At 39.3% G+C, this 15,211-nt stretch overlaps 1 protein-coding gene across 2 annotated transcripts; it reads left to right on the top strand.

Moving 5' to 3' along the window:
- On the top strand, nucleotides 1–2,896 carry LOC111343405 (uncharacterized). 2 transcript variants are annotated; one of them, XM_088756581.1, is made up of 3 exons: nucleotides 2–207; nucleotides 356–395; nucleotides 1,093–2,896. In XM_088756581.1, exon 3 carries the CDS (start codon nucleotides 1,217–1,219, stop codon nucleotides 2,537–2,539), a length of 1,323 nt encoding a protein of 440 aa, XP_088612707.1. In that variant the 5' UTR covers nucleotides 2–207; nucleotides 356–395; nucleotides 1,093–1,216; the 3' UTR covers nucleotides 2,540–2,896. The 2 variants fall into 2 exon arrangements, with proteins under 2 accessions (XP_022806307.2, XP_088612707.1); XM_022950572.2 differs by having other exon boundaries at nucleotides 1–395.
- Nucleotides 2,897–15,211: the final 12,315 nt, after the last annotated feature.

Here is a 15,211-nt window from a genome sequence, read left to right as displayed (position 1 = left end):
CTCATCCGATAGAACAGAACGGGTGCTGGAGCGTCATTCAATATGTGGCGAAGGCACCTGTTTGCGTCCATTGTACGATGATGCCAAACTCTACAGTGTTGAGAAGTTTACTTGGAAATCGTAAGCCGTTAATATTTAAGGGAAGGATTATCTTGGATTTTAATTAGAGGCAATTCATTTAAAGAACCTTGTTGGCATTCTGAATCGGTAGGCAAAATAGAATTTCCCTGAAAAGGATTGAACGCAAAAGCTAATATTTTTAACAGCATATAGCTTCAGTGATTAATCATCAAACGGCAGGAAATGTGGCAGATTTTGACTCTCGCTTTGGTAACTTTTTATCCTTATTCTACAGACTCGCGGGAGGAATCGTCAATTGGTGCTCGCTCGACTAGGTAAGACGTGTCTTCCCTGCCAGCTTTGGAGACAACCTGAAAAACCACGTTATGCTCTCCCCAAACAAAGTCTCTGGTGCCTTACATACATTTTCTTCTTAACCATGCGCTTAACTGTGCTATTATTTAGTCTTTAAAATACCACGTTATCTTTGTACGGTGCATTTTTGGTGTATCTTTTTATCATTATGAAATCCGCGGAAAAGGAAGTGTTGAAGTATAGTGATGGCAGATTTCAAACATTAAGGAAAATTTCTGAAAGTAGAGTTTGGACCGAATAACAGCTGTTGCTTTCCGGACTAATAAACATGAAAAGCTGTCTTCGATGCAGATTTCTCTAAGTTGATGGTTATGTCTGTGATGGTCCATTGATAAAGGATCGATGCAAAGGTTTCTTTTGATAGCTGTGCATAAAAATGCTATCGTCGATTAGAGATGCTAAGGAATACCTATATTTGGCAATGTTAGGTAAAACAGTTAGAATCATAAGCGCCTGGTGCCTGAGTCGAGTGTTTCGGGGCTAAGAGATTTGAAATTTTTTACTGAGGTTCCAGGTTCAAAACCCCTTGTTGCTGGGTGTATTTATACTATAGTTTATGATAGTTTTCGCCTGTCACTCAGTAGCCTCGCGCTATTCTGGATTGCACATTTTGTTTTAGTACTTACTCAGTGTGTATCGCATTTGATATTTTATCAGAGGATACAACCCCTCGTTGGCTTGGGTAACTCAAGAACCGTTTGCCTTTTGGCAGGACAAAGATTTGTATAAAAGTATCAATGATCTCAGTATTACTGAGGATGACATAAGCAAAGCAATCCACATGAATGACACTATCGATCCTTGCCGTGTGACGACACTGACGAACAAAATATTCCGGGGTGAGCCCATCAAAATGATCGTGATTGGTGGATCGAATTCAGCCGGGGGTGGAGTCGAAAATCACAGGCGTTTATATCACCAACTGTTCTCTCAGTGGTGGGAAAGAACGATTTCACCAACGACTGGCTCCAAGTTGACGGTGGAAAATATGTCACTTGGAGGGACTGGGAGCGACTTTTTTACATTTTGCCTGCAGAATTTCATATCAACAGATGATGAGCCAGATTTAGTGTTCATCGAGTTGTCAGTAAACGATTATGGATGCATATACGGCGCAACAGCTCAGCCGATGGAACTCCTTACACGACGAGTTTTGTCCTTGAAATCCTTTCCATTAGTTCTGTACGTAAGCTTGGTTGATTTGGTCAAGAAAGGTGCATCTCTCAGCAGTATTAAGAATCCAAGATGTCACAATTTGGAAGATTTGGGACAAGGTGAGCTTGCAACTCACTATGGGATTACGTTGCTTAGCTGGCGTGACATACTTTGTCCAGTGAATCCAGCAAATGGCATCCGAAAAGCCTTTATACGGCCAGGAATGGTGAATGATGATCATCTGCACATTGATATCAAAGGACATGCTCAAGTTGCTCTCATTCAAATCCGCTACTTTCAGAGTATCCTGCCACGAACGAGCCAGCAACTGTTCTGTGAAAGATCTTCATTAAAGGACCCTTTATTTGCCAGTAGTTCGATGCTGGTTACAAACCCTCGCTGCTGGGCTTCTACAAACCCAAGATGGGGAAAATCCAATGTGCATCAGTCTCTTGATGTAAAGGTAAACAAAAAACGGCGTTTCAGCGAACTGCCTCTAAAAAGCATCAAAGCGAAGATGGGCTCTCCATCTGACCGTCGAACAGACGCGTTCGGTGGCTGGGTGTCTCTTCGACAAGGGAGCTTTATAGAGTTCTCCTTTCAAGTTCCACCCAAAAAATGGTCTGTAGGTATCGTTTTACGTAGAATGAGGCAAAATTCGGGTCGAGTATTGTTGTGGCTTGACAAAGACAAAAAGAATGCGGTAGGCATAATTGGAAGAGCTTTCGGTAGTGTTCATTTTCAAACCCGTGTTTACTTCGTGGCTCCACAGGTGTCTCAGGGTCGCCATAACATTAGCTTGGAGTCTCAAGGAAACAAAGCTATTTCTGTTCTAATAAACGGTATCGTGTTAGGCCCTGCTGGAATTGATGAGTTTGAAGGATATAAACCTACTGGAACTTTAGAAAAAGTTTGGAGTCTTGAAGACTATAAAAAGTTTAGAATATAATTTAGGATATCACGTAAATACGTTAAAAAATGAATTAAAAGAAAAATTCGTGGCATTTTCTCCTTCATGTTACCATTTTCGTAGAATGACTTTCATTTCTGTCTGCTGTTTTTTTATTCTCTTTTTTCTTCCCTTAATTTGTAACAGATGAAATCAAGGTTTGACTACCTGAAGTTCAATATTTGTTTTTAAATTTATTTTCGATTTTGTTAATGCTATTATCAAAGATATTCACACTTAAAAATACACATACTTTTGTGCAAAAAAAGTAGTCTAACACGCCCAATCCATTCTTCTTTTGGACTTTTGATTTACTACCTCTAAAACACGGGACTAAACTATGCGACGTGTTTCTCACTGATTGGTAGCTGATGTTGAACCACATGCATGCAAATTTAAGAAATCGCACTTAACCACGCTAGTCGTCGATGTGTCAGGACGAATGTTCCTGTTACCGAAAAATTGCATGTAATCTTCAAGAAGCTGGATTTATGGACTGGAACGTGAACTCATAAACTAATGCTGAAGGTAAGAATTGCTTAAGATTTGTGACTTTTATTTTGCCCAGAACGCTGTCAGGATCTATTGAATGGGAGTACAGTGATAGAATTTGGTTCACTAATGGTTAATGTTGTTCATTCCAAGTTTTAGGCTGTTCATTGCTCAAACAAAAAGGGTTATTAGCTTAGCCTTGAGAATAAATGTGATAGGCAAAATAACCGACATTAAATGCTGTCGAAAGTTTTGATAGCAAAACTTTCTGAGCTCAGTTGCTAACGTAGAACCAAACACGTGGCACCGGGTTTCTTAGTTATATTCCACAAAGTACATGGCACTCTAATTATTTTACGTTCCTGAACAAAGTCATTTATTCGTGTCTATCTTGCCAAAGCAATTTCTACACTTTTTGGAATGGAAGTATAAACTTTGGCTTTTCGTGAAATGTTAGTCTAGCTTTTGTTACGCAATTTAAAACGGAAGGCGTTACTAAAGAAACGCGTCTTACCTAGAAGGTAATCATAATTTAAACTCTGGGTTTGGCTCAGAAATTAATTCAATGGCTGATCGTTAAATTTTTCTCTACGATTCATAGGAAGGTTATCTTCGGGAAGAGAAAATAAGGACAAGTCGATATGGTCAGGAGAAGAAACTGGAATCGGTGAAGAGTGGAAACATTGGTCGCCAATGATAAGAAGTCCTTATAAAAGCTCAATAAAAATGCTGGCTGTACAAGAACCAAAATTCCAACGGTATCTTTAATAGTTTGGCTTTATTTTCCCAGATTGTTTGTTTTTATCGAGTTTCTAACAAATTGTTTGGCACGAAGCTTTGAAAGCATTGGATGTCAGCCAGCATTTTTGAGATTAGCCCATAAACATTACAGACGATTTTTAACGAGGATTGTAGATGCTGAGCGACCGAATTATTCATGTCGCGTATTTGAATGGTTTCAGTCAAAGTCGGAAACGAACCAATATGATCATCTTGCTATTCAATTTGGCAATTTAGAACGCATGTTATAACGGTGTAAAATTTCGGGCGGTATGTATTCATTTTCTTTCCTTGATCGCTCGTCGTCTTGCATGAAGTATGCACACGTTATATGTCGAAACATCACTCCAGTTTAAGGTGGCTGAACACAGTTTTTGATACTTTTGTTTCTTTCACCATTTTCTCTAAAACCCTTGATCTCTCGGTCGCCAAAACTCGCAGCAAGCAAGTTAACAACACAAACTTTGTTTTTTTGATAGTTAAGCTGACGTATATGTCGTTGCCATTGCGACATGAATAGATTTAAAAAGGCAATTTAAATAGGCAATTAAAATCGGTTTTGTTTCTCTGTAGAAAATGTAGTCATTAGAATTTCTTTATAACTTGCATGCAACGAGCTTGTAACGATACTCACAAGTTAACACCATTTTGCTAACAATTTAATAGAGAGATCTTCAATTATCCCGTGCTGAAGGTTCACTCGATTTTCTAGAATTTCCTTCGTTTAAAATCAATTTTTTTCAATACTCCCGTTACTTATTTCCTGAATTATTTTCGAGCCAAATTTCGTGAAATTCTAATGAGTGGTTCTCAAGAAATAGGCATATTTCCGAGAAAGCAATTTTCCATTCAATCGCTTTACTGCCAGCTTGGCGAGTTCACAAGTAAAGTTGTCTCTCAGGCCCATCTGTGGATGGCTTCCAGGACCTACCAAGGGCTCTGTGGCCAAGTTTTGACCGGTAAAAATTTCAATCGTCGCGATATTTTGCTGGTAGGACTGGATGGTCCGACACTTGTAATAATTCTTTGAAATGGAAATGATAGGAGTTGCCTTTGCGAGTTATGGCGGAATTACCCAGAATTCTTTTCGGGCGTGAACAAGGCAACGGTTGTGTTCGCGACACTGGTTTTCATCAAATGGAGAAACAAGGGCTGGCAGATAAAGTGAGAAGGAATTTTCTTGCCAAAATCCAAGATCTGGCCCTGAGGTGTGATCTGAACGCAAACTTTTGATCTTTTTAGCAAGTTTTTATCTTAAAAGATTGACATATTTTTGGTGTTGCTCTTGGAGCAAAATGCTGGACTTTGGGATTTGTTGCCATACGAACGGTTCACTGCAATGAAAATCAGGAATCATTGTGGGCGTTTTAGGTTGCAATAGGTGTCACATCAACTAGCCGGCACCATTTACACACTTACATAATGTTGTGTCTTAAGTTCAACAAGAAACAAGTATCAAAAGTAGTAATGATATTATCTGGACATATGTGTTCCCTTAGAATGTAAAGGGTTAATCTTACATGCGTGTAGTATCCATATTAAATCATACTCAACGAGACAGACGAAATTTCCCACGTAGAATATATTTTTTACAAATAATTTAAAGGTGTATTTCAAACATCTTACAGAATGGAAACATATAAGTCTTAAACTACCTGTTGGGAAAGGCCATAAGGAGTTCATTCCTTGATCACTTCTTTGTCGTTGAAAACCCACGTATTCACTTGATGAGGAAAGCGACGTTAAATTTAACCAAAGCAAAACAACACCAAATCTTGTTCGCCATCGCACCACTTAACTTCTATTGCGAATATGTCGAGGTGGTACAAAACATCTCCATTGCCCATTTGGCGAGGTTTCAATTACAATACAACTGCTGTCAAACGAATTTCGGCCATCTTGTTATTTAGGAGTAAGTTCAGACTGTTGTGAGGTGACGGAAAAATTTGAATAAATTAACATTCATATTGTATCTGAAATTCAAATGAAGAAAGCTCTTGGTATGTTTCAGAACAGAACAAGAAGGCGTCGATTATTTGATTTAGCCATCAGAATTGGGAAAACGTAAAGCTTGAAATACAAGTCACAACAACACATTCCGGTCATAAGCAAGATAGCTTTAAAATTCTTCGGATTTAAAAACATGGCGAAGGCTAACAGCTACAATCTCAGCCAAGGGAAGCAGTGAAAGGTTATTAGAACCGACTGAAAAATTGTTAAAACCCATGATCTGTATTCAAGGAAAGCCCTCTTCTTTTTATCATCGTGGATAGCAATTAATGAACTGTAAACAATATTTTTTTTCGCACGATTTAATACTGTCAAAGAGTTTTTTATATCTGCTTTCGACGCTTCAATAAAATTCTGGTGCCTAGGCTTAACGGTTTAAGTCCGGCGTGATGTCAAGAGTTGGCGGCACAAACGCGTTACCATGCAACGGTATGTAATGGTTTGAGTTAGATAACAGTTACAAAATGAGCACAAACTTCTCAGGTGAAGAGGAGTCCGTGAGAAATCCTGTTCAGCAAGAATAGTTGGTAAAGAAGTCAGTGTCATGAATCGTTCCGCTGGGAGTAATCAGGAGCCTCTGGAGGCTCACACGTGGAAAGGACCATGACCATTGAGGTGGGTGTTTCCCAATCATTACGGCTTTTGTCTTTTTTTCGCTTTAAATCATACGTTTAGTGCAATCAAGTTAGAATTTGATATCGGAAGGAGCATGTCAAAAGCTTCTGTTGAGACTAAGTAACTAAATGAAGTTGAAACACCTGGTAGCGCGCTAGGACGCACTCCGATCGTGCACAAACGTGGTGAGGATGGGGAGACTTGTGCTGTTAGGATAATTTTACAAATCCGCTGTGATCATTCGCTAAGACTAAATATGCCTGGTAGTATGACTTACAGCCGGGCACGATCTCAAATAGACTAAATTTCCGGCAGTCAGAAATTTTCACGGATTTTCCAGCGAAAGGCTCTTTCAAACTTCTCAGGAATATCAGATGTTTGTTTAGAAATGTCAAGCGATTTCAAAAACTAATTTGGTTTTTCAGTAGACGAATTCTCTGAGCTTGAACATACTATAATATCCTAGGTTGTCGACACTTAGGAAGCGCTTCTGATCAGACTGCCGGGCACGTTCTCGAATGGATTAAGTGCCTGGAAGTTAGAAATTTTCATCAAAATGCCACTGAAAGGTTCTTTGTAGCTTATAAAGAGTATCTTCAAGTAAGACTCACTCCAAGTTGACGGTGGAAATATGTAACTTGAAGGGAGAGAGAGCGACCTTTTTACATTTTTCCTGCAGAATTTCATATCAACGGATGATACACCAGATTTGGTGTTAATCGAGTTGCCAGTAAACAATTATGGATGTATACACGGCGCAACACCACTCGCTCGAATTCGAAATTCCTTTATGTCTTTGGTTTGCTACATAAGAGAAGGGCGTAATTAATTGCAAGTTCATTTTGTTCGCTGCAAGGTAGAAGTCGTTTCGCTTCAAACATCTTTATGAATGCTTTAAGAAGGTGTCCACGAGAGCACCAGGCAGTCGTGATAGCCCGGAATGTGTTGGTTCAACAACCAGCCACTTATGTTTCTTTTTTTTTTTTTTTTTTACGGGGTGTGCGTAACATTTTTATGGAGGGTGGAACGAGTGATTCTCGGTCGCTTCCCTACAAGTCTTGTAGGCATAGTTAGTAGAGGGGACTCTACTAACTATGTTGTAGGGAAGCGACCGAGAATCACTCGTTCCACCCTCCATACAAATGTTACGCATACCCCGTGAAAAAAGAAACAAACAAAAAAAAAAGCATGAGTGGCCGGTTCTTGGGCTAACACTTTCCGGGATAGAAGAGGAAAACACTTTTCACATTTACTACGGACAGAAATGTTCAACTCCTGGCGTTCGTATTGTTTTAGATACTTCTTAGGCTGTACTAAACATATAACCATACAACAACAAACATATGAAACATATGTGTGAACTGCGGTTATGAGACGTATATGAGAACGATCCTTCGCAGTAAAGCACTATTTGAGCAATAGTGAAAATCAGACCTGAAAAAAATTTCAGGCCTGTACGGGATTCGAACCACTGACCTCTGCGATACTAGTGCAGCGCTCTACCAATTGAGCTAACAAGCCAACTGGGAGCAGGCCATCAAATTAATTCGATATAAACCCGTAGATGATAAATCAAACAACAACAAACATATGAAACATATGTGTGAACTGCGGTTATGAGACGTATATGAGAACGATCCTTCGCAGTAAAGCACTATTTGAGCAATAGTGAAAATCAGACCTGAAAAAACCTGCTCCCAGTTGGCTTGTTAGCTCAATTGGTAGAGCGCTGCACTAGTATCGCAGAGGTCAGTGGTTCGAATCCCGTACAGGCCTGAAATTTTTTTCAGGTCTGATTTTCACTATTGCTCAAATAGTGCTTTACTGCGAAGGATCGTTCTCATATACGACATATAACCATATAGTTTCTTCTGTCGTCCTAAAGCATCGTGGATGTTAAAAAAGCAGCCATTACTGTCAACTAGTACCAGTCCTGTACAATTTTGTGTTCTTGTTTAGCATGTAAATCCACGAGCCGCTGGATGAAAGGAATGAAACTTAGTTGATAACAACATGTTACCCTTTATTGCTGATAAAGGATTTACTGAAAATTGGTTGAAGTTAATTTTCGTCTATTTAAACCTGGAAGGTTCCTAATTTTGAGTATTAAATTTGAGCTGAGTGAATTTTGAACTCTCGTTTTAGCATGCTGATCGAAACGGCTCAAATGCCCATATCCGTCCCGCTAAATGGAAGGGATTAAGCTTAGTTGATAACAACCTGTAGCAGATGATTTACTGAGAATTGATTGAAGTTAATATTCGTCAATTTAAACCTGGCAAATGCCTTATTTAAGTATTACATGTGAACTGAGGTATAATGCTAAAATTGAACATAACTTGAAAAAAATATTCATTCTGCATATGTGCGATATTCAGTTTGGAAAGTCCTTCAAATCGCGATACAGGATGAAAACTTAAATTCTGGCGGTTCAAATAGCTTATGAACGACACAAAATCTGATGGGTTCTTGAACTCTAAAATTTAGAGTCTTAGTACACCATGGACCTTTTATATCCTTAGTCTCTCACACGCACATCTAACGCAAGTTTGCACGCATGAATTACGTGCATTACTTTGACTTCCTCAGGAATCCCATCCAAGTCGGAGCTGTCATCAAAGACACGTGATAAGTACTCACTGAGTCTGGAAAAAAAAAAAGGTAGAAAATTATACTCTTAGATTAATACAAGTTTTCCGCCCTTCAAAGCTGACAAGGTGGCCGAATTCCATGAGCACAAGTTGCTCATAAGTGTGTACAAAGGTATAGTTTTAAAATTTGGAGGCCACAAAAAACCAAGACCATATAAGAAGACAAAGAGACCTAAAGCTACCCCTTCAGCCTTGCGCATCTAAATCTACCACTTTTGTGATTAATTTGATCCCTAACTGTGGGCACGTGCAGTTTTTGTGTTCCTTAAGAACGGATAACATTTTTACTCACATGGGAGGGGATGGAAAAGGAACAACAGTTGATACCTACAATGCCGCCCTTTATTTTTATTCCCTTCAAACTAACATGTGCTAAACTTCGCTATGGCTTTTCAAGTTTTTTTAGTTTGTCTTTTAGAAGTGCCATTACTAGAGATTTTATCACGCCTGGAACATTATATATAGTTTCTCCGAATATAGTGTATCGTACTGAACTCGTTTGGAACTCTTCGCACTGGGTAAGCAGAAAAAAAATCTTTAAAGAATGTTTTAACTTCAGAGGTATCACCTTGTAAATTAAGACAAACGTAGTGGGTTGAATATGGTAGTGCACTGTTTTTGACTTAAATGTAGCGTTCCTTAGTGGTGCATCCATTTAATGGTGAGTAAAATTATTAAATTTAAGTAATGAAACTGATGAACTGTATTGTACCGTAAAAAGTGTGCTGCACTATACACTTTGTGTATGTTGTACAAAAGAACACATAGAGCTGTTGCTTTGTAAACATTTCTTTGCTTTAAATGAATTATAAGAATTACCCCATTTCTCGATTTCTTTCTTCTTCATGAACAAGCAGCAAACTGATGACTTCAATCACTCTACTCAAAAACAAGTCAACGTCCATTCTTTTCAATGCTGCACTAAGTAATAAAATTGTATTCTTTGGCATTTCCTCTTTAAAACTGTCTGAAACCTTTTCAAACGGATCCTGAAAAAAAATGGAGGAATTAAGATCTGTTAAACAGAGAAGAAAAAAATCCAGTCTAATATCTGTAGAGGTTATGTTATGCATTTTTCGGTATCGTTTGTCAGTTAAAGATTAGCTGAATATTAGCTGACCGTTATGGGGAACTAATTTTGGCAGATGCATGCACTTTGCTGGCCATGAACGCGGCAAAGAGAACAATAATAGATGTATGGACTGTCTACCGGAACAAAAATGTGGTCTTTGTTGGGAGGTGAGCTAAAATCTTTCGAATGAAAGCAGTGGCGGAACGAGAGAGCTGGTCTGGGGGATCGTATCCTTTACCTAGCTCCCCCCCCCCCGACTTCTTTGTCACTACTTGTCTGACACCAAACTTCTTGCAGCAATAACGTTACTTGTACTAAGTAACTGCTTGATGTGTCTGTGCGTGTGCGCGTGTGCGTGTGCGTGTGCGTGTGCGTGTGCGTGTACGTGTATGTGTGTGTGTGTGTCTGTGTGAGTGCGTATAACTGCGAAGGAAAGGGGGCACGTGGGCATGAGTTGGTCGAGAAGTAATTTCGGACCCCCCTATCAAGAAACCCTGGATATGTGTGTCTGTGTGAGTGCGTATAACTGCGAAGGAAAGGGGGCACGTGGGCATGAGTTGGTCGAGAAGTAATTTCGGACCCCCCTATCAAGAAACCCTGGATACGGCCTTGAAAAGGAAACTTCTCACCATCACCCAATACACGATGACAATTTTTTTTGCCGAAAGTGATTTGAACACTCCGGAAAGCTATTTTGTAAAACGCACCTGTCTATTCTTGAACAAGAATCTCGCACGCGCTTCGGCGATTGTTGACCACAAATCCAAAATGTGACAAAGACAGCAAGATTGTTGAGCCTAAAAGATAGCAAGTTAAAGAAGGAAGGAAAATAAGGATAGATGAAAATGAAAACGGGAAAAGATTGATTGCAGCCAAATCCACCTGATGGATTCATTAAAAGTCTTTACTGTCTCGTATAATTTCATTAAAGTCTTTTAGTACTCTGTTCAGTAAATAGTTTGCCGGCGTTTATTAACAGACTGCAGTTTTCTTACTTTTTTATTTGGCAGATTGTTTGAGTGCCCTCCCTAGAGACACAAAGGTAGTTGATCAAGACAGCACGATCTTCCCCATTATCCTGACGCAAAAACTGTTGCTTGGTCTTCTCCGGAAGTTTGTCACACACCCACTCCCACCCCCCTAACCCATTGCGTTAATTTCGTAATTGACAGTTCAGCCCTGGCTTTTATGAAAAGCCGGCTTAACTACAATCGGGTCGGACGTTTTCATCCAGAAAAAAATTGTACTTGTAAAGAATTTTTCTGCATTTTCTTAAATCTAAATTTTGGAAGAGCATTTTACCATGGTAAGTAATTATGCGATCGAAATCAAGTACCATTAAAGCATTCTTGTTCCTCTTGCATTGAGAAAGACTAATTACCTTTTTACTCTTTAAGTTCGACTTTCTATCACCAAGAAGAAGAAACTCCTTTAGATAATCGCAGACTTTCGTTTCCGAATCTCCACCTGCTGTTGACAGGAAACCAATTGCCATTTCCAGGGTAGAAAGTAATTCACTCACATCCCTGAGTTCCTTCAATTCTGAGAGAATCTGGTTTCGAATATGACCATCAATTGATTCCTTAAAAAAAGACGAAATGTTCTTTACAACACTGATAACCATCTACCAATTTTTTTATTCGCACATGTAGTCTTTATGGTTCGCCCCAAGATGAACTTTCTTTTCTTTTAAGGGGGTAAATTTCTACAAAAACTGTGGTGCCACGTCGGTTGGGAGTATAACAAAATAATTTGGTTTTATAAACTGAGTCGTTAATGTAAATTTGCCACCGTACGGGTACTAAAGCTGACGTTTCGAGCGTCAGCTCTCCGTCAGAGCGAAACCCTGAAACCCGAAAACCCTCAGAATCTGGCCAGTGTAATATTCAATACCGTTTTGTCACTCACTACAACTACCTAGATCTCCTAGTGGATTAAAATTTCTGATAAGGTCTGTCTAACAATTGGGACTGACAAATTAAATCCTGGCTGTTGAATATCTTATGACATCTAACCTGTGGAATCTTGTTCCTCAACTTGACGAAGGATATATCGCAGTCATCTTCATGAAACACGAAATCATCCAGCTAAAAAAGATAGAGTAGCATATATTGATTAGGTGTACCTTTTGACTGGGTTTAACTGTTGGTTTGCGGAACTACCAAATTCCCTACCACTACTCTACTGGGAGAGGGCGCATTTCCAGAAAATTATTTTTGCTTTTCATATCACTCTAGTCTACAGACTGTAAAACTCCCCAAGATCAATTATAACGCACTGTGTAGGGAAATCAGCCTTGAAGAGGTCGCTCCTAAACTAAGTGACCTATGGTGGCGGCTAGAGAAAAACGAAGTTGAAGTCAAAGACAGAGCTAAAGAGGATTGAAACGCCGGGATTGCAATTAGGGAGTTCAAAAAACTGCTCCGGTTAATGTTTTAGTTGTTAATTTTAGTATCATGTTTAGGAACCTTTCATTTTGTCTCTTAGACGGTAAACTGTTCTTATTTTGGAACACACAAAATAGTTCATGCTTTTTCTCGGAAGCAAACTGTAACGTGTACCTTAAACTCCACGATAGGCCTTCCACGTATGAACTTATCGACTATCTGCTTCTGGAGGGTTTCCCAGTTATACTGCAATTTTTTTTCCTTCCCCACCTCCAGTGAGTAGGTGCAGTTAGCTAGCATCACAGGTAACAAGTCCTTTTCTGAGTCATATGCTACCAACTGCGATGCCGAAACCTCCGCAAGAGGAATCTTGGAGGTAGTACTGTCATTCAGATCCAAAATAATTCGAGTGAATCGAAAACATACTCACTGAAATATAGGAAGTCAGAGGTAGGCAAGTGGGTAGTTGAGGGATAGGGTTGTAAGCTACATGGTTCACCTCTTCGACCAGACACAAAATGACGATGAATCATACTAAAGGAAAGTGGTATGCCCTAATATACAAGTTATTTACTGGTGTAAGACCTACTTCCCCCGAAAGAAACCTGGCCGTGTCAAAAACTTGTTAAATCACTACTATTTATATTACAATCCATGTGTGTTAGACTCCCCACCCCTTATGAGAAGAAAAATAAAAAAACCTGAGAAATAACACCGCTACGTGTAATCATGAAGTAAGGTAAACCTTTAAAGGACATTCTGCACATAATAAGCATTAACCTGAAATAAGGGAAAGAGCACTAAGCTCACAGTAGGTACCTAAGTTAAAAAAACTTCCATATCAGAACTCAATACTAAAAAAATGAAACTAGGATCTAGCTTGATTGGAGATGGAGTGATATGTAACCTGCCTGACAGTTGGAGTATGTTATCCCAAGTGTCAATTTCAACCTCCATAAAATCGTGTGATAATAATGACCCCAGTGGCATCCAATGTCTTACGATTCTGTACCCTAGTGTGATATATGTAAATAAATTAATTAAAAAATACCGTGTCCTTCCGTCAGATCCAAAGGCAGCGTGGTATGTTTCCACCATTTCATTATGTGCATTGACCAAAAAGAACAGTAAAGCTTTGCAACAAACACCTGGGCCAGCCTTATCTGGTAGCAATACTGACACGCTGGAGTTCATTTCAATTGGTTTGGAGCACTGTTCTTGCGAAGGGGTAAAACGACCTGCCGCGGAGAAATATTTACAACGCACAAAAATTACTAAGCAATTCCAATCACCAATGGTCCATCTTCACTTGTTATGGATGTCCTTCGATTACTTTAGAAGATTTAAAATGAACCAGTCCATGATTGTTTAAATACTTCAATGTTTCCCCTCAAATACCTTTTTTAAAGTTTTCAGCGCACGTTTTCTCACCTTGAGAACTGAGCTGGGAGCGTGCTTGATCCCAAGCAGTGCGAAAACTTTTGAATAACTTTGTGACGCTTTCCTTTTGGTCTAAAGAGTGAAAAAAAACGTTAGTTCAGACCTACCTCAATTTCTGAGAACGAGGTTACTTAAATTAGAACTTACACAATTTTTCCCCAGATTTGTAGCTCCAACCACTTGTCACTATCTGCAGATTCGAAGAGGGAAACGAGGGGGAAGAAACTGATGCACTTTTAATATTCGTTCTCGCTGTCACCCAGCAAGTGCCGTGGGCACATTATTTCCGGTCCATAGAAGGTAAAATGTTTATATTGGGTGAGAGTAGGCTTAGATTTTTGCTTTACGATGAAAAAATGACAATTAATTTGTTTTCTTAAAAGCGCATCACTTTATTCCTGTCATGCTGTTCATGTTGGTAATGTTGTTTGATACTGGCACATTAAGTTTTCCTTTGTTGTCTTTCTTTTTTCTAGTAGCTTTTTTTCTTCTTTCTTTTTAGCGGGGCTCCCACGGGCGCTTCGCGCGCGTGGGGCAGAGCCTCCTACCCATGGAATATGGTCAACCTCATTTCGTTTGGTTGTCACGTGACTGACCGAGGATACGTGCTTTCAGATTGCACGGGTAGGGTAGGGGAGACTATCAAAATGAAGGGAGGGGTGTCTCAGGCGAGTCTTGGCAAATGCACATCTTTTATGTTATCATTAATATTACGAACTTGGGAGCTCCGCTTTTAGGCTTGGCTAAATCTATAAATTATATTTTACGTAGTGCGTGTGAGTGTGTGGTGCCTTACCTTTAATATAATTACTTATTAATAGCTTAAGCAAGGCTGCCCTATCATTCTATCCCTCAATGGTTATTATGGGCAGCTTGTACTCTTCCCATTTTTTATATTGTTGTTGTAAATAAGCCATTTTGTTGTCGCTCCTGTTTATCTATTATTAGATTATTGTATGCTGTCTCTCAGAAGCAAGGTAGGGATGACTAATTAAGGGCCTAAAAATATCAGCCTGGGAAATCAATCAAATTTATTTTTGGTTGATCTTTGTCCAAGACTGGAATACAGGGTTCTGAGTGACCAGTCTCTGTTTCTAACCAAACATCTAGTCAGATTCACTTAACATAATCGCCAAGTTTTGCAACTACCAATAGTTTTACCTTTCGACAATTTTTTCAAAAACTCCCGTATCCTGAGCTTATTCGCTTCATCTCGATTGATTCG

This window comes from Stylophora pistillata, chromosome 4 (assembly GCF_964205215.1).
Source record: "Stylophora pistillata chromosome 4, jaStyPist1.2, whole genome shotgun sequence".
NCBI classification, from domain to species: Eukaryota; Metazoa; Cnidaria; class Anthozoa; order Scleractinia; family Pocilloporidae; genus Stylophora; species Stylophora pistillata.
This window is presented reverse-complemented; position numbering and strand designations above follow the sequence as displayed.